At 43.8% G+C, this 19,383-nt stretch overlaps 2 protein-coding genes across 2 annotated transcripts; both read left to right on the top strand.

The window, feature by feature from the left end:
* The first annotated feature begins 1,049 nt into the window (after positions 1-1,049).
* On the top strand, positions 1,050-3,246 carry LOC125508477 (pentatricopeptide repeat-containing protein At1g71460, chloroplastic). Its single transcript, XM_048673196.1, has one exon. It carries the CDS (start codon positions 1,115-1,117, stop codon positions 3,173-3,175), a length of 2,061 nt encoding a protein of 686 aa, XP_048529153.1. The 5' UTR covers positions 1,050-1,114; the 3' UTR covers positions 3,176-3,246.
* A 146-nt stretch (positions 3,247-3,392) lies between these two features.
* On the top strand, positions 3,393-7,838 carry LOC125508476 (probable serine/threonine-protein kinase At1g54610). Its single transcript, XM_048673195.1, has 9 exons — positions 3,393-4,163; positions 4,570-4,953; positions 5,044-5,328; positions 5,404-5,721; positions 5,828-6,055; positions 6,404-6,504; positions 6,608-6,710; positions 6,936-7,277; positions 7,378-7,838. The coding sequence occupies exons 1-9, from the start codon at positions 4,113-4,115 to the stop codon at positions 7,645-7,647; spliced, it is 2,082 nt and encodes a 693-aa protein (XP_048529152.1). The 5' UTR covers positions 3,393-4,112; the 3' UTR covers positions 7,648-7,838.
* The last annotated feature ends 11,545 nt before the right edge of the window (positions 7,839-19,383 follow it).

Below are 19,383 nucleotides of genomic sequence, written 5' to 3'. Positions count from 1 at the left end.
TCGATGGGCAGTAGCCGATTTGGCGTGGATTTGCGAGCACAGGAGGTGGAGTCTTGTACCGGTGGCAGATTTGATAGGTGAACCAAGAAGATGGAGCAACGTAGGCAGAATTTGTTGGGAAAGGGAGTCGAAGTGGAAGTGGAAGGGGAACATGTAACGAATTATCTGGTGACTGCGTTTCTGCTGCGTAGGTGAGGAGCCAAGGGAGGTGGAAGAACGTGGAGCCAACGCAAGGGGGTCGTTCTGTTCGCTAGTCAAGAAGTGGCGGAGGATGATGCGGCAGAGAGGGTCGTTCTATTCGCTGGTCAAGCGGTAACGGAGGGTGATGTGACAGAGCAGCTGTGGTGGTAGAAGTTGATGTGGCGAACCTGCTGAGGTGGATAGGCTGCATGTCAAGAGAAATAGAATAGTGGGGATCAACTATTTAGATATTATATATTTGCCATGATACACGCACTAAAATTTGTCATGGTCCATACAAAAAATATTTTTCATGGTCAAAATACTAGAATTGCCATGGTTAAAATACTAAAATTACCAAGATCTATGAACTAAAATTGACATGATCTATAAACTAAATTTGCCATGTTGAATTACTAAAAATGCCATGATCCATGAATTAAATTTGCCATGGTTAATTACTATAAATTTCCATGGTCAATTAATAAAAATTACCATAAAAAGTAGTTGAAATACAATGGTAGCATTAAATCTAGAATAAAAAACTAGATGAAACATGTCATGGCAACTTTAGTGTAAATATTATGACAATGTTGGCGTAAATATCATGGAAACTTTTGGCTAAAATAAATTATCGAAACATATCAACATGAAATCTAATTTTAAAAAATCTAGTTTTGAAGATCTCGTCGAGGCAAATTTAATAGTGAAAACAGATTTTTAGTCGGACTTTTTATTTATGAAATAAACATTTTTAATTCTGAAAACAAAAGGATTTTCGCTGATGTCATTTGTTTTGACGTCTTTTCTGATAATACTGAAGTGCCGACTACTTAATTAATCAGTGAACGATCTGTAGGTGGCCTAAATCTAGCTCGCTTGGTTCTATCCAGTCCACCTGGTTGCTTCTTCACTCCAAAAACTCACGCTCGCCATGGCCATTGCCATGGCCTCGACCTCCTCCCCTGTAGCGGCCCTAAAGCACCCCCATTTTCTAGACTCCAAGGCCCTGAAGTCTCTCAAGCGCGCGAGAACCCGCTCATGCGCCCTCGCCGACGCTGACGCCGCCGCGGCCGCCCCCCGCACGTTCCAAGCGGAGCTCCGGCCGGACTCTAAAAACGCGCCCGCGCTCTCCGCTGAGATCCGCCGTCTCGTTCGTGCAGGCCGCCTTCGCTCTGCGCTCTGCCTCCTCGACCATTTATCCCACCGCGGCGTCCCGGCGAGCCCCTCAGCCTTCACTGCTCTCCTCTCCGCATGCCGCTCCCTCGCCCACGCCCGTCAGATCCACGCCCACCTCCGTGTCCACGGCCTTGACTCCAATGAGTTTCTCCTAGCCAGGCTCGTCGAGGTTTATCTTGCGGTCGGTGCTGCTGAGGAGGCCCGCCAGGTGCTCGGCGGTTTGCCCAGGGCCAGTGCCTTCTCGTGGAATGCTTTGCTCCACGGGCACGTTCGCAGGGGCCGGAGAGAGGCAGGGGATGCTGTCGCTGGCGGGTTTGTGGAGATGCGTGCTGCTGGGGCTAATGCCAACGAGTACACGTACGGCTGTGTCCTCAAGTCCATCTCTGGGAGTGCCAGGCCATCCATGGTCATGGCCACCGCCACACACGCCATGCTGGTCAAGAACGCATTTGCAGGTGCGCCGGGCATGCTGATGACTGGCCTCATGGATGTCTACTTCAGGTGCGGGAAGGTGAAGCTGGCGATGATGGTGTTTGAGGAAATGCCAGAGAGGGATGTCGTTGCATGGGGGGCAGTGATTTCTGGGTTCGCACACAAGGGGTTGAAGAGGGAGGCACTGGAGCATTTCCGGTGGATGGTGGAAAACGGAGTCAAGGTGAACTCGGTGGTGCTCACCTCAATCGTGCCAGTTATTGGTGATATACGTGCACGGAACTTAGGGAGGGAGATTCATGGGTTGGTGCTGAAGAAGTTTCCAGACTGTAAAGATGTAGCAAAGGTCCACGCAGGGCTGGTAGACATGTACTGCAAATGCGGCGATATGGTCTCTGGGAGGCGAGTGTTCTATAGCACCAAGAAGAGGAATGCTGTCTCATGGACAGCATTAATGTCTGGGTATGCATCCAATGGGAGGCCAGATCAGGCGCTGAGGTGCATAGTTTGGATGCAGCAAGAAGGAATCCGACCAGATCTCGTTGCGGTTGGTACTGTTCTCCCAGTATGCACAAAATTGCGAGCATTGAGCGAGGGGAAGGAAATCCATGCATATGCTTTGAGGAGGTGGTTCCTGCCAAATGTCTCATTATGCACTTCGCTCATCACCCTGTACGGTACATGCTGTCATTTAGAATACTCTCGCAGGGTGTTTCATGCTATGGATAAGAAAACTGTACGAGCTTGGACTGCATTGGTTGATGCCTACCTAAAGAACAGAGACTCTTCAACTGCTATTGAAGTGTTTAGATCAATGCTGCTGTCGAACCGTCGGCCTGATGCTGTTGCCATCACCAGGATACTGAGTGCCTGCTCTGATATTGGAGCATTACAACTTGGCAAGGAAGTTCATGGTCAGGTGTTGAAGTTGCGGATGGAACCTCTCCCGTTAGTTGCCGCAGAACTTGTTAACATGTATGGCAGGTGTGGGGACCTGAAGGCAGCACAGAGGGTGTTCAATCGAACAGACTCCAAGGGATCCTTGACGTGCACTGCAATAATAGAAGCTTATGCAATCAACCAGCGGCACAAGGAGGCACTGGATCTCTTTTCATGGATGCTGTCAAATAACTTTGCCCCAACTATTGTCACCTTCAATGTGGTTCTGAGAATCTGTGATGCAGCAGGATTGCATGATGAAGCTCTCGAGATTTTCGACTCCATGGTACAAGGGTACAACCTGGAAGCATCTGAAGAGAATTATGACTGCATCATCAGCCTTCTTACTAGTGCTGGCAGGACTGCCGAAGCACAGCGTTTTGCTGATTTGAAAGCTGCACTGTTTAGTTCACCTGCTCCTTTTTTGGATCTTGAACAGCAGTAATTTTGTAAATATAATTTTTGACCTCCCTTCCAATATTAATAGAAGATTTGTCAAAATGATACTGATAAGAATTAGTATTTCACAACTCACAGAAAAGAAATATACTTTGTTACTAACAAGTAATGCCATCAGTCGCTAGGTCGAAAATTCAATATTAACCTCAACTGCTGCACCACACCAATAACATTATTGCCTTTATTCCCTCACAACAATTATCGTATCAGAAAGTTAGGGGTTTGGGTTTATGGCTTATCTGTTCGCTTCAGTTAGACTTTTTCCGGACTCATGCATGAATCTTCTTTCACATATTAAAAGCGAAGAGTTTGTTGCATTGCTTACTGAGCCATAATAAATAGGGTTAGTAATTTACGTAAGTTCTTTTTCCAGCAATAGGTGTTCATGTAGAAATGTATAGCTAGTAGTCTAATTGTCCGTCTTCTTTTTACTGTTATGTGGAACATTGACCTTTTATATTGACATGGTAATTAAACAGCTAACGGCAATCCTTTTATCTACAAAAGGAGTATATAACAGATAAAGAAAGAAACCTGTTGACTATTTTTGGAACAGAACATAGCTGATAACTATTTTTAGCTCTCGGAAATCCCTCCTATCCATTCCTTTATTGTCAGTTACTTCTAATATTTTGTTACTGTAAAAAAAACTTCTAGTGGTTTGCGGCATTTCCTTTTGAGATTTTTTCCCCATTTTGGTCCGTGCTACATTAGGAAAGAAATAAAAGAGGAATTTTAAAGGGAACTTCATTTCTGTGAAATCTCTATCTTCTGTTCTGGTCTTTCCGAATTCAATTTCGCTTTGCATTGCTGTTTATCTTCTCTCCTCTCCATCCAAGGACTGTAATGGGGAGTAGGCATGATGATGTTTCCTTGCTAGGGAAAAACAGATTGATACCAGGTTCTTGGTTCTTGTTATTGGCATGTGCCTTTACACCAAGCTGAAGTTTTCAGTGTTCAGCTGCCTTCCAAAGGTCAGAATTGTATCAATGAATTGTGTTTCGTGTTCCATATTTACTTACCTGGATTTGAAAGAATTTTTGTGGGTTACAAATCACCGGCAAATTTGCCACATTGGTCGGAATCACATAATTCAATGAAAGGAATTTTTTTGACTGTTTTAGCTTGAGGTCCAATTTGGCACTATTTTCAAGGATTCAGTTTCTGTCAGATTATTGTTTGGTTATTTGTACCACTTCATCTATTTTCTCAAATATGTTTTTTTACATCAAAATTAAGCTTGTAGTTTGTTTTCCAAGAATACCATAAAAGTGGGAAAGATCATCTGAAAATCTCTCAATCATTGTTTGGTTAAGAAAACAAACAAGCTTGTAGCAAGATTTAGAATCTGAGGTAATGGTCATTTCTTGTCAAGCGCAGATATTGGCTAGAAAGACTGCAAAGATTGGTCTCGATCTGATTCACTTGTTCAAGAAGGCATCACATGTGCTTATGGGCTGCCTTTGCTCCAAAGGCGCCAAAGATCATGCTGATGCCACTTCCGAAAACAGAGAACCATCAAGTAAAGATGACCCTAAGACTGCATCAGGTACGAATGATGGCAGCAAAGTCATGCCATATGCTGGAGAGAAGGTGGTGGTAGCTTTTGATGCTAGGTTCAGCAGTTGTAATAATGCAGAGTTGAAAGGGCTCTCAGGTGAGCATGTTGTTTATGGGTGGCCAACTTGGCTTGCAAATGTGGCGCCTAAAGCAGTAGAAGGCTGGTTGCCTCGACGAGCCGATTCATTTGAGAAATTAGACAAGGTGAACAACTGATTTGATTGTGTGGCTTATGTATATTAAATTTCCTGATAAAGAATATTCATTAATTGAATGCTTTCTTTTGAGTTGTAGATTGGACAAGGAACTTACAGTATTGTGTATAAAGCCCGAGATCTTGAAACAGGGAAGATTGTTGCACTAAAGAAGGTGCGGTTCGTCAACATGGATCCTGAAAGTGTTCGCTTTATGGCTAGAGAAATCCATATTCTTCGGAGACTGGATCATCCAAATATCATAAAGCTTGAAGGAATTGTAACATCTCGTGTGTCGCAGAGCCTGTATCTGGTTTTTGAATACATGGAACATGACCTTTCCAGTCTTATTGCAAGTCCAGGCCTCAAACTCACCGAGTCACAGGTGGTTAGCGTCCGACTCTTGCATTGAACAGTTAAGAAACTTACATTGACTAAAACAATTAAACATGAATGTCAGATAAAGTGCTTCGTTCAGCAGCTGCTTCATGGCCTTGATCATTGTCACAAAAATGGAGTTCTGCATCGAGACATCAAAGGATTGAACCTCTTGATTGACAGCAATGGAGTACTGAAGATTGCAGACTTTGGCCTGGCAACATCTTTCGACCCTGACAATCCACAACCACTAACTAGCCGTGTTGTGACATTGTGGTACAGACCACCAGAGCTTTTACTTGGTTCCACAGAGTATGGTGTCGCTGTGGATATGTGGAGTACAGGGTGTATTGTGGCAGAACTCTTTGCTGGCAAACCAATCATGCCAGGAAGAACCGAGGTATTTCTTATTTTGCCTTCGAAGATCCAGAAACAACATCAGTTACCTTTCAGATTTTTATGCTGGTTGAAGTCTTATGATTTTTTTTACAATAATGTTATCGTAGGTGGAGCAAATTCACAAGATCTTTAAGCTCTGTGGGTCGCCGATGGATGACTATTGCAAGAAATCAAAGGTGCCAGAAACAGCGATGTTCAAGCCTCAGCAGCAATATAGGCGGTGTGTTGCTGAGACTTTCAAAGATTTTCCTCCTTCCACTGTAGTTCTCATAGACTCCTTGCTTTCATTAGAACCAGAAGTTCGTGGAACAGCTTCCTCAGCTCTTCAGAGTGATGTAAGTTTCCGATCCTCTCATAAGAATCTTTTGTATGGTGCAATACCTGGCTTACAAACCTTATTCAGACTTTTCTTTGGTGTTGCAACATATTAATGAATATACATGCAGTTCTCCTGCATGGTCTCCTTTTTTTTAACTTCTCGGAAGTTTAACATATTAGTGTAGTTAAAATTAGACCGCTGTTAGTATATTTTGAAATGAATAGCTATCAGTGGTAAGTGGTTATCTTAGTTGCTGCCGGTTTTCTGATCTCCCTTGTGTGACTGTGCATCTACCTGTAGTACTTTGCTTATGCGAATATCTCAGGATCTGTAGTACTTATCCTATGTTTCAAATCTCTTTCAGTTTTTTAAAACAAAGCCACTTGCTTGTGACCCTTCAAGTCTACCGAAACTTCCAGCAAGCAAGGAGTATGATGTTAGACTCAGGCAAGAGGAAGAGAGGAGGTACACTTGCCAACATCACCATTTCTTGTTCCATCTGGACTCATTGCACTCCTTGTTGGGCGGTTCAATCAAATGCCAACACTCTGCATTCATGTTCTTGCAGGCAAAGAAAGGCAGCTCTTGGTGGACGAGGAGCTGAATGTTCCAAACCAGGAAATGAAAATCATGTAACCAGTCGTGCTGTCAATGGTGCTGCTGAATCGAAGGTAGCGATTCCAGATTATTGCTTGAGTTCCCAATTATAATATATTATTATACAAAAAATCAAATAATTAGTCTGTTCTGTTAATTCTAAATATGTACAGCTAACAGGTTTTATGCTTTAAAAAACATGGGCAAATTCCTAAAAAGTTACCCCTAAAACATGAGCACATCTCTTTATAAGGCATGCACCTTCGGAAGTACATCTGCCTGTCCCTGTCACCCTGCAGGAACACGCGCATGCCAGTTCAAAGAGCAACAGCGTGAAGTTCTACCCCGAGGATAGCGTGCCCGGTTTCCGGGTGGAGCCACGCCCGTTGCCAACCACGGTGCAGGTTCCTGGATTTGGCTCTACATGGAACATGGGAGGTTACACAGATCATCCAACGACGCCTGGTTGTGCCTGCAGTTCTGTTCATGTCGCAAATTCCTCTACCTCGAGGACAAAGGCATCATCGCATTCACATATACCACAGTTTTGCACGACAGATCTGAGGAATGCAGTTGAGGTTACATATCAGAATCAGCCACCTGATAGGCCTGCATCATCTCACAACAAGAACCCCCTAGAGGTGCAGGACGCTATGATCAGTGTGCTACTGCTAAGGGAAGTATTGAGGATTTATATTCTTTCATCTCACATGGCTCGTACCATTGCCTTTCTGTGGTCAGAACCATGGAAGGAAGCTCAGGAGGATCCACCACTCGGGGCCATTGGTGCCGCTGGGAGGGAATATCGAGGACATGCTCAAGGAGCACGAGAGGCACATCCAAGAGGCGGTGCGCAAGGCACGGCTCGGCAAGACGAGCAGGCAGCGAGCAGCTGAAAAGGTCGTACGGGAGCTCTGCGAACATGGACCGGATTTCAGAGGTGTCAGCACCACATTCGTCTGCGAAGCTGCCGTTTCACGTTGCTGCAGGTCCCCCTGTATAGAGTTTTAGCATGTAACCGTGTGTTCTCATATAGGATATTGGGGTGTTTATATACTTTATAAACTGAAAAAGCGCAGGGCATGACTGAATTTATAGATCTCTCTGCTCTTTTTCCTTCTTAGTGTATTTTTTATGGTAACTCCTTGTTAGTGTATAATAGTACCTGAACCTAGAGTTTCATCAAGGTTTGGTACACTTGATGAATTATGAGCCGCTCTTGCTTAGACAGACCTGAACTCCAACGCAGGTACCCATTTCGTCGGCCGCCGTCCGTTTGGATCGCCGCGGACAAAAGTGTTGGCCCAACGCGTCGACCCATTCCTAAAACGCGTCCGCGCGAATCCATTTGCGGCTCAAATTTACGGCTGAAATGCGTCGGTGCGGACGCAAAGCGGACTTGCCACGTGTCCTCTCGGTGTTCGCTGCGTCCCCACCTGGCGGTCGCCCAACTACCACGGTTAGCTTTATTAATGATGACCCCTGTCGTGGGCCCACGCATCAGCGACGGTGGTCGCCTTTTCTAATCCAAGCGTGCGGTGGGGGGGGGGGGCTCATCCGCTTACAGACGCCCCGTCCCCATCTCGCCACCCCTGTGCTCCCTCGCCGGCGACAAAGCCTAGCAAACCCTAGCCACCGCAATGGGCCTCTTCTCCGGCAAGGGAAAGGGCAAGGCGACCGCTGGCCCTTCCCGCGTGCTCCCCCTGCCTCCGCCGTCGTCCTCCCATCGGCCGAGGCAGCGCATCGCCATCCCAGTGCAGCAGGCGAAGTGGCACTGGGAGCACCGCATCCCTCCTACCCCGACATGACACTGCCACGTGACTGTCATGGATCCGGAGAGGATCCCAGTGCCGGCGCGCCACGGTCGGCGCGGGCGCACGTGGAGGAGGTGCGGCGCCGGAGGCAGCTGCTGACGCCGGAGCAGCGCCAAGACCCGACGTACGCGTTCGACTCGCCCGCGTGGCAGCGGTGGTCCGCCTTCAAGTACGAGGAGGCCAGGAGGTGCGACGTTCGCGACGTGCACCATGGCTTCCCGCCGCCAGCCCTCGTCGTGCACGACGAGGTCTAGGAGGAGAAGGCCACCTACCAGGCGGCGCTGGCCGCCGTCCTCCGTGAAAGCGAGGAGTGGCGCATGAAGGAGGAGGCGTACCAAGCGCGCATGGCGGAGGCTATGGCGCTCCCCGCAGCCGGTTACTGTGTCGTGCCGCCGTTGAGGCCATCGTCCCCCGTCAAGGCCGAGCCGGAGCCAGAGCCAGAGCCGATCCCCATCGATCACTACTCACAGACCAGGCGAGTGCGCGAGTGGGTCAGCATGCGGTCTGGTTGGTGTTGTGGACTCTCGCGGGCCTTTGTGGCCGGCATTGATGTTTAATTAATGCTTTTATTTTTCAAAATGTTGGCGCTAATGATTTTTTTCACGCGACCTCAAAAATTGATCGGGCCAGCGTCGGGCGCAAGCGCCGACCCAAATGTGAAAGCGGACATGGCTGTCAGCTGGGCCGATCCAAACGGACAAAAAGCGGACAAAAGCGCCATCCGTTTGGGTCAGCGCGTTGAAGTTCCTCTTAGTTTGGTGGTTCTGCGCAGTCTTTTTTCCAAAAACACGCAAGATTCATGTCTTTTTTCGGAAACGCTTAAAACCAACCGTTGATGCAACCTGCGTGTCCGCGAAATCACTAGTTAAGGAGCGCTCCCCGCAATGATTAGTCGGGGAGCGCTCCCCTCTCGCCAAGTGTCACGTGCGGAGCGCTCATGAGACTTTTCCGTGGCGCTCCGCGCGCGACACTTGTCGCACGCACGCCCTCTCCCGTGATTTCCGGTTTCCGGTTTCTCTTTCTGGTTTTTCCTTTTTTCACTTTAGTCCTTGTACTTTTAATGTTTTGTAATACACTTTTGATCTGTTTTGAGATATGTTTCTATCTCGTGTGGCTGAACCGTCGCTGCGGACTGTTCTTTCTTTGGCGTCGTCTCTGCCCGTCGCGGCCGCCGCTCTTGCCGCATGGTTACGGCGGCCCCCGTCGCGACTGCTGCGCTTGTCACGTGCTCTTACGGCGGTCCTTCTTTAGCGTCGACCGCGCCTCTCGTTCGCGGTATCATCATTCCCTACAGGGTTGCATTCGTGGGTTCCCTGTTTCCATTTGGTTTCTCTTTTTGTTCCCATTATATTTTTGGATATGGAGATTTATGGGGTAGTTACGGGTGGGGACTACCAACACTATCAGATGTCAAGTTTGAACTCGGTTTTCTGGAATTAGTTCTTGATAATCATTGTGTTCCTTGCAAGTATGACTTGTCCTTTTTGCCGTATGCCTGCTGGCCCGTGTTCTTCTGTTGATTCTTCTGTAGATGGGTTCAGTGTGGTTCTGGATCGGCGTTGTTTGAGGTGTGTTGTAAGAATATCATTTTATAATTGTTTAATTTTTGGCACACATGCTTATTTCTTTTGGTGCTGCCCATGCTGTTTTGATTTTGATTATGATCCTTGTTTTGATTTGTTGTGCAGTATGTTCCGTGCAGTGTTAGAGCTCATCTTGCTTGTTACATCGAGGAGTGAAGGGCTTTAGCCATCAGGAGGGGTGACTAAGATACTGATCTTGCTCTTCAGTGCAATGAGGATTATTTGTATGGTGTTCTGTTTAGTCATGGTCGGGTGAGAAGCAAATTTAATGGTCCTTCCTGGGAACGACTGGTCAGTGATTATGGTGTTCATCCTTCTGATATAATGACTGTTAGGCTTGAGCATTATGGGACGTGGATTGGTATTGATTTTTATCATGTTGGTCATGGAGATGCGTTGTCTCCTTTACCATCTGTTGGCAAGGTTTATTTTTAAGAAAGTTTTTAGCTTGTTTTATTTTACATGATGATTTTTCTGTTCCCTTTAGCCTGTGTAATTATATTTTGTAGCTCTTGATGGTTTGAGCGACTCCTAGAAGGAACTTGTTGGGAGTTGTTATTACACCCGTGGTGTTTTTCTTAATTATCAGCAGATGTATTTCATGAGGTGTCAACTCTTTGATGATGAGTACATACCCTGTTGTCCTTTTGTTCACAGGATTGATTTCATAAATGTTAATGGTCATCGTATGGCCAGATTGTTTTTCCATTGTTTTTCTTAGTTTCTGTTATTTATTTATTTATTTTTATTATCTCTTCTATTTATAGTTTTGAATTTTTGTTCTATTTCTGATAGCTTGATGTTTTTGTCAGGTTATTCCTGGTATTGTTGTGAGGAGTTTGAAGGAGTTTGTGACATTTCCTAGGACTGGAGTTTTAACTCTTGAAGTTACTTTGGAAACTCTTGATGATGATATATATGTGAGCACTCCTTGCTCCTACTTCGTTGGCTTGGGTAATAGAATGGTGTTCAAAGAGGAAGGTTCAGTGATTTTCTCCAGGCATCGTTTATTGAAGTAAGCAACTTGGTGCTGATAATTTTCAAAGAGCGTGATGGGAGGCTTGTTGTTATCTTCAATCTTCTGCCGCAGTGATGTTAGTTATAGCCTTTGAACATAATGGATTTTGTTTAAAAATCTATGCTATGGTGTAATGTTATTTAGATATATGAAACGATTGCTGTTGTTTAAAAACCTAACTGTTCATTGCTGTTGTTCGTTTGTAGAAGAGGCATGGTTGTGTATAAATACATTAGAGGCACGTGTGTTCTTTACTCTGACATGTGTTGTAGAGACAGGAATGTCTGTGCAGCATCAAAGAGGCATGGACGATCACGTGTGAAATAGCTTGTAGAATCACGACGCGTGTTATGCGAGGCACGGGTGTGTGGGCATGAGAGACACGTGAGTGAAACCTCTATAGGGGAGGCACATGTATAGGCTGGTTGCATCCGGCAGCATAGGGCTTTACTGAGAGGAACATGTGTGTAGCACCAAAGTTGCACGAGCGATCACACGTGCGGAGCACGTAGAGTTACTGTCGGTTTCATGTGAGGCACGTAGAGTTACTTTGGTTTTCATGTGAGGCACATGTGTGCAGAGCACGTAGAGTTACTGCGAGTTTCATGTGAGGCATGTGGATTGAGCAATCGAAGTCACGTAAGTGAAGTCAGTACATGCACGGTTGTTTGGAGGCACAGGTATACTGAGAGGAGCGTGTGTGCAGCACCAAAGTTGCACGGACGATCATGCGTGCGGAGCACGTAGAGTTATTGTGGGTTTCATGTGAGGCACGTGCATTGAGCAATTAGAGGCACGGAAGTGAAGTCAGTACAGGCACGGTTGTGTGGAGGCACGGGTATACTGAGAGGAGCATGTGTGCAACACCAAAGTTGCACGGGCGATCACGCTTGCGGAGCACGTAGAGTTACTGTGGGTTTCATGTGAGGCACGTCGATTGAGGAAACAGAGGCACGGAAGTGAAGTCAGTACAAGCACGATTGTGTGGAGGCACGGTTAATAACCCTCTTGCCGCTGTTAAGTTTCTAGAGGCACGGAAGTATGACAGCAGAGGCATCGGTCCGAATACTTGGTTAGAGAGGCTCGGTTGTGGATGCATAGGTGTGAAGTCTCTAGGGTTATGGGCGTGTGGCACCACAGGCATGGGTTCGAATAGACACTTAGGGAGCCACGGTTGTACATAGGTCAGTTGCACATGGTAGTGTAGTTTTATGGCATCGTGCAGAACTGGTGTATGGAGAGGAACCTGTGTGCAATAGCAAGGATGTTCTGAATGGACAGAGCGGTGTTTGATGTAAAATGGTTGTGTTGTGTGATTTTTTTCAATGTGGTTAAAGTTACAAACTTCTTGTCCCTTGCGTCTGTGTACCGAATGTTTTTCTGCAATATTTATGGATTGTTTACGCCAATGTTGAATAAGCATTCTACTGAAAGTTTACAATGATACAATCACATATTATCGTAAATGCACAATGCATCTTGTAAAGGTTAAGTATGAAAATTATAATAAATATTGTGCGATATATCTCTCCTTCTATAATCATGGATACAATATATTTTTTCTCAATACTGGGAGATAACTTACTAATTGCATTTAGACATGCAAAACGTACTATACATTTGTACATGAGTACACCATTGTGTTCAAATGTAAAATAGTAATACAGTACACACAACATCTTTGAGCAACATCAATCATATTTACAACATAGGTTCATTCAATCTAAATTATCATAATAGTAGTTACTACTAGTTTAATGTAGACATCCATTTTCTCGCAATTTACCAACCACTGTTTCCCTTCCGGTGCTTCCAGCCGCTCGAAGATCCCTCGTCTTTGTTCTTACGTGGGCGGAGTCTTTCCTTCATTGGTTGTTGGTGGAGGTGACGTAGCCCGTGCTTGATGATTAGGATTCTACGGTACAACTCATAGCTAACATACCCGTCTTTTGCTGCGTACTCAAGGTGTATCGGGGAAAGCGGCTTCCACTCCCAGAACTGGTGCTTCTCCTTTGGGAATGATTTCTTCATGTTCTTGTATGAGGGGTCGATGATGGCCGCTGCAAGGTCACCCATGGAGTCCCTTTCTCCACCACCCTTGATGCAGAATAGCCTCTGGATGTCGACGTGGTGCTCATCTGGAATTTTGATCCATGCACGGGCAAGCATGGTCTTGTCGCTCCTGGTGTCGACGCTAGTGAAAGTTACTACTTTCCGTTGCAGGAAGTCAAGTAACGCCTGAGAGCGCTCGAACCTGCAACAGTGGTATACGAGGACATGCTCGCGCATGGCAAGTTGGACGACGGTGATCCCTTGTCGTATGTAACTGATCTTTCGTGTGTACTCGAGGTCGAGGCCGACAAATTTGTTCTTCTCCTCCTTTAGCCATTCCTCGTACTTTTTGATGATCCGCTCCACGGTCCTTGGGTCGTTGCTGTACACCACCTCCAGCACAGTTGTACCGTTGGTAGTGATGTGTTTGATGAGTGTTGTTAGTTTCCCGTCATCCATGGCTGGAGGTGTGCGGTGGTGAACTGCGGCCGGCGAGAAACTTCTGAGGAAGACGATGCAATTGGACTCGAAAAAGTGAAAGGGATCTTTACTTTGTCATGCAAAAAAGGAAATCGCCAAAGAGAAGTTGGTAGTCATCCGGCGGTTCCAAGGGTAGATTTACAGAAACGGGCGTTTGTTTTATCTATTTTTAAGATTTTCACTTATCTTGTTCATTGATTTTTTTATTCCTCGCGTGCTGGGTGCGTGATCCATATGTGCGTATTCCATCTTTGGCTATGAAGGTAGTCATGAAACGGTAGAACACTCAACAGATGCATGGTCGTGCCTTTGTTGTCAAAACGTTTTTTTCGGTTAACAACCTTCCTTGGTCAAGGAGGCACTGTTGTTATGTTATTCGGTGCACAACTATGTGTTTAGGAAAAGTTGGTGAAGTAAACATAGTTTGCACTTGAAAATGGAGTCCTGTTTGTTTTTTAATTGAGATATGTTTCACTGGATGGTTTGAATAAGTTTGATAACATGGCATTGCTATAGGTTTTGAAACAAAAACTGATTCTTGTTTCATTTGATTTTTGAAAACAATTCTTTTTGTTTTTTTTGTTTTTTGAATTGTGAACTTTTCAAAGGATAAGAACTACATTTGTTCCAAAGGATCATTCCGATAGGTCAAACAATGAGTTGAGGGTCCGTAAGAGGTACACAAGTTCCAAAAGATCACGTCGATAGTTCAAGCAAGCTCATGGTCCATAATAGTTACATTACTCTACCATTCTAACAAGCAAACTTATAGTAACCAGTGTTTTGCTCCCGGGAGGCATCATCATGAAACGACCGCTGAACATCCTAGGAGATACACTGTTTCTTCCATTTTAGGTGCTGGTTCCAACGGAATCTATAGAATGCGTTGAATGATGATGGACACAGAACGATCATGGCACTCTTTGAAAGCGATCAGAACAATGTTCTTTTCAACAAAGGATGCAGCTGATAGGAAGTCTCTAAAAGAAGACTTTTCTATTACCATCCTGCCGTCTTTTTTGCAGATGTAGTACGACGAAGGAGTGATGACATGGGTAGGTTCATTGATTCGTCTCCATCATATCTACTTTTCCAAACACTTTTGCCCTTGTTTTGGACTCTAACTTGCATGATTTGAATGAAACTAACCTGGACTGACGCTGTTTTCAGCAGAATTACCATGGTGTTATTTATGTGCAGAAACAAAAGTTCTCGGAATGACCTGAAACTTCACGGAACACCTTCTTGGAAAATATAAAAAAAATCCTTGCAAAAGATGAAGGCCAGGGGGCCCACCACCTGTCCACGAGGGTGGGGGGCGCGCCTGCCCCCCTAGGGCACGCCCCCTACCTCGTGGGCCCCCTGGAGCTCCTCCGACTCCAACTCGAACTCTATATATTTGGTTTCGGGGAGAAAAAAAATCAGAGAGAAGGATTCATCGCGTTTTACGATACGGATCCGCTGCCAAGCCCTAAAACCTCTCGGGAGGGCTGATCTGGAGTCCGTTCGGGGCTCTGGAGAGGGGAATCCGTCGCCATCGTCATCATCAACCATCCTCCATCACCAATTTCATGATGCTCACCGCCGTGCGTGAGTAATTCCATCGTAAGCTTGCTGGACGGTGATGGGTTGGATGAGATCTATCATGTAATCGAGTTAGTTTTGTTAGGGTTTGATCCCTAGTATCCACTATGTTCTGAGATTGATGTTGCTATGACTTTGCTATGCTTAATGCTTGTCACTAGGGCCCGAGTGCCATGATTTCAGATCTGAACCTATTATGTTTTCATCAATATATGGGAGTTCTTGATCCTATCTTGCAAGTCTATAGTCACCTATTATGTGTTATGATCCGTTAACCCCGAAGTGACAATAATCGGGATACTTACCGGTGATGACCGTAGTTTGAGGAGTTCATGTATTCACTATGTGTTAATGCTTTGTTCCGGTACTCTATTAAAAGGAGGCCTTAATATCCCTTAGTTTCCGTAAGGACCCCGCTGCCACGGGAGGGTAGGACAAAAGATGTCATGCAAGTTCTTTTCCATAAGCACGTATGACTATATTCGGAATATATGCCTACATTACATTGATGAACTAGAGCTAGTTCTGTGTCACCCTAGGTTATTACTGTTACATGATGAACCACACCCGACATAATTCTCCATCACTGATCCATTGCGTACGAGCTTTCCATATATTGTTCTTCGCTTATTTACTTTTCCGTTGCTATTGCTATCATCACTACAAAATACCAAAAAGATTACTTTTGCTACTGTTACCTTTTGTTACCGTTACCACTACTATCATATTACTTTGTTACTAAACACTTTGCTACAGATATTAAGTTTCCAGGTGTGGTTGAATTGACAACTCAGCTGCTAATACTTGAGAATATTCTTTGGCTCCCCTTGTGTCGAATAAATAAATTTGGGTTGAATACTCTACCCTCGAAAACTATTGCGATCCCCTATACTTGTGGTTTATCAAGACTATTTTCTGGCGCCGTTGCCGGGGAGCATAGCTCTATTCTTTGAGTCACTTGGGATTTATATCTGCTTATCATTATGAAGAACTTGAGAGATCCAAAAACCATGATTTATCCCTCAACTACGAGGGGAGGTAAGGAACTGCCATCTAGCTCTGCACTTGATTCACCTTCTGTTATGAGTAAGCTTGCGACACCTAAACCTGCTTCTGTTATTCGTTTTGATATGTTGCATGTTATTGATGATGCCACTTCTGCTATGCATGATACTTACGATGAAACTACTTCTATGCTTGATACTACTGTGCCACTTGGTGAATTTCTTGATGAACAACTTGCTAGGGCTAGAGAGAATGAAAATATTGAATCTGATAATACTGATGAAATTGATGATGAAGACTTACCTGTTATTCCTAAGGGTTATGTTTTTGATAAAGAAGCTTCTTTAGCTATTTTATCTTGTAAAGATAGATACAAACTCAAGAGGTTATTAGCTAAATGGAATTATCAATCTCTAAATGCTAGAATGAAACCTGACCCTGCTTTTTCTACTTCACCTATGTGTGTTACTGACAAGGATTATGAATTCTCTGTTGATCCTGATATAATTACTTTGGTTGAATCTGATCCTTTTCATGGCTATGAATCTGAAACTGTTGTGGCACATCTTACTAAATTAAATGATATAGCCACCTTGTTACTTTTATATCCTTAAAATATTTCCGTTCTCATTAAAGGGTGATGCTAAGATATGGTTTAATTCTGTTGATCCTGGTTGTGTGCATAGTCCCCAGGATATGATTTATTACTTCTCTGCTAAATATTTCCCTGCTCATAAGAAACAAGCTGCTTTAAGGGATATATATAATTTTGTGCAAATTGAAGAAGAGAGTCTCCCACAAGCTTGGGGGATGCCTCTCCAATTACTTAATGCTTTGCCTGATCATCCTCTTAAGAAAAATGAAATACTTGATATCTTTTATAATGGACTAACCGATGCTTCCAGAGATTACCTGGATAGTTGTGCTGGTTCTGTTTTCAGGGAAAGAACGCTGGATGAAGCTGAAATTCTATTGAATAATATGTTGGCAAATGATAATAATTGGACACTTCCTAAACCAGTTCCTGAACCAACTCCTGAGCCTATTCCTAAACCAACTCCGAAGAAGAGGGGTATTATATTTCTCAGTCCTGAAGATATGCAAGAGGCTAAGAAATCTATGAAAGAAAAAGGTATTAAAGACGAAGATGTTAAGAATTTACCTCGTATTGAAGAAATACATGGTATTAATTTACCGCCTGTTGAAGAAACATATGATCCTAATCCATTATCTATTGAGGAAACTCATGGTCTTGATAACCCGACACAGGTAGTAAAGGTAAATTCTCTCTATAGATATGATAAAGCTGAAATCCCATTTACTAAGTTTGCTAGCCCATGCTTAGATGAGTTTGATAAATTTATGGCTAATCAAGAAGACTTTAATGCTTATTTTGGTAGACAATTGAAATACAATTCAAATATGCTTGAACACTTGGGTGATTATATGGCTAATGTCAAAGGTGAACTTAAACTTATTAGTAAACATGCTTCTATGGTTACCACTCAAGTAGAACAAGTACTTAAAGCTCAAAATGATTTGCTCAATGAATTGAATAGTAAGAATAATGATAATGATGTTAGAGTTATGACTAGAGGTGGTAAAATGACTCATGAACCTTTGTATCCTGAAGGCCACCCAAAGAGAATTGAGCAAGATTCTCAGAGAAATAATGTAGATCCACCTAGTCCTTCTAAAAGGAAGAAAAAGAAAAATGATAGGACTTTGCATGCTTCTAGTGAACCTATTACTGAAACACCTGAGAATCCAAATGATATTTCTATCTCTGACGCTGAAACACAATCTGGTAATGAACCTGAAAGTAGTGATAATGTTAATAAAAATGTTCATGATAATGCTCAACCTAGTAATGATAATGATATAGAAATTGAACCTGCTGTTGATCTTGATAACCCACAATCAAAGAATCAACGTTATGATAAGAAAGACTTTGTTGCTAGGAAACATGGAAAAGAAAGAGAGCCTTGGGTTCAGAAACCCATGCCTTGTCCTCCCAAACCATCCAAGAAAAAGGATGATGATGATTTTGAGCGCTTTGCTGAAATGATTAGACCTATCTTTTTGCGTATGCGATTAACTGATATGCTCAAAATGAATCCTTATGCTAAATACATGAAAGAAATTGTCACTAATAAAAGAAAGATACCGGAAGATGAAATTTCCACCATGCTTGCTAATTATACTTTTGAGGGTGGAATACCAAAGAAACTTGGAGATCTAGGAGTACCCACTATACCATGCTCCATTAAAAGAAACTATGTTAAAACTACTTTATGTGATCTTGGAGCCGGTGTTAGTGTTATGCCTCTCTCTTTATATCATAGACTTGATTTGAATAAGTTGACACCTACTGAAATATCTTTGCAAATGGCCGATAAATCAACTGCTATACCTGTCGGTATTTGTGAGGATGTGCCTGTTGTAGTTGCAAACGTTACTATTTTAGCAGACTTTGTTATTCTTGATATTCCCGAGGACGATAGTATGTCTATTATTCTTGGAAGACCCTTTTTGAATATTGCAGGGGCTGTTATTGATTGCACTAAAGGCAATGTCACTTTTCATGTTAATGGTAATGAGCATACGGTGCACTTTCCGAGGAAACAACCTCAAGTCCACAGTATCAATTCTATTGGAAAAATTCCATCGATTAAATTTGGAGGTTTTGAATTTCCTCTTCCTACTGTCAAGAAGAAATATGATATTCTTATTATTGGGGATGTGCATATCCCCGTTGAGGTAACATAGTGTTATTCGAAAATTTTCCGGTTCCATGTTATTCGGAATGAGTTTGTTAACAAGACTTGATCCTTGTTAGTGGATTCCTTTTGATGAGCATGAGATGGATGAAACTAGAAGGCACAACCTTCTGTACCCCACTTTTACTTTCTGTTATTTATATTAAATAAAAAAAATAAGTATTTTTCTGTGTGTTATCTGATTATCCGTGCAATATAAAAATACCTTGAAAATAGAAGTTCTCCAAATGCCCTGAAATTTAAATATGATTTTTTCTAGAATATTTGAGAATATTTGGCACTAAGAACACAGCAGGGGGGTCATCCACCTGGCCACGAGGGTGGAGGGCGCGCCCCCTGCCTCGTGGGCCCATGGTGGCCCTCCTCCACTTATCCTTTCACCCACACACTCCTTCTTCCTCCCACAAACACGAATAACCAGCTCAAGCACG

This window comes from Triticum urartu, chromosome 5, assembly GCF_003073215.2.
Source record: "Triticum urartu cultivar G1812 chromosome 5, Tu2.1, whole genome shotgun sequence".
NCBI classification, from domain to species: Eukaryota; Viridiplantae; Streptophyta; class Magnoliopsida; order Poales; family Poaceae; genus Triticum; species Triticum urartu.
Note: the sequence above shows the minus strand (reverse complement) of the source record. Positions and strands in the feature narration are given on the sequence as shown.

Coding starts and splice junctions, on each gene's coding strand:
- LOC125508476 (XM_048673195.1), top strand. CDS start 4,113: ATGTGCCTTTACACCAAGCTGAAGTTTTCAGTGTTCAGCTGCCTTCCA. Junction 4,164..4,569: donor TGTTCAGCTGCCTTCCAAAG/GTCAGAATTGTA, acceptor TGTCAAGCGCAG/ATATTGGCTAGAAAGACTGC. Junction 6,711..6,935: donor ATGGTGCTGCTGAATCGAAG/GTAGCGATTCCA, acceptor GTCACCCTGCAG/GAACACGCGCATGCCAGTTC.
- LOC125508477 (XM_048673196.1), top strand. CDS start 1,115: ATGGCCATTGCCATGGCCTCGACCTCCTCCCCTGTAGCGGCCCTAAAG.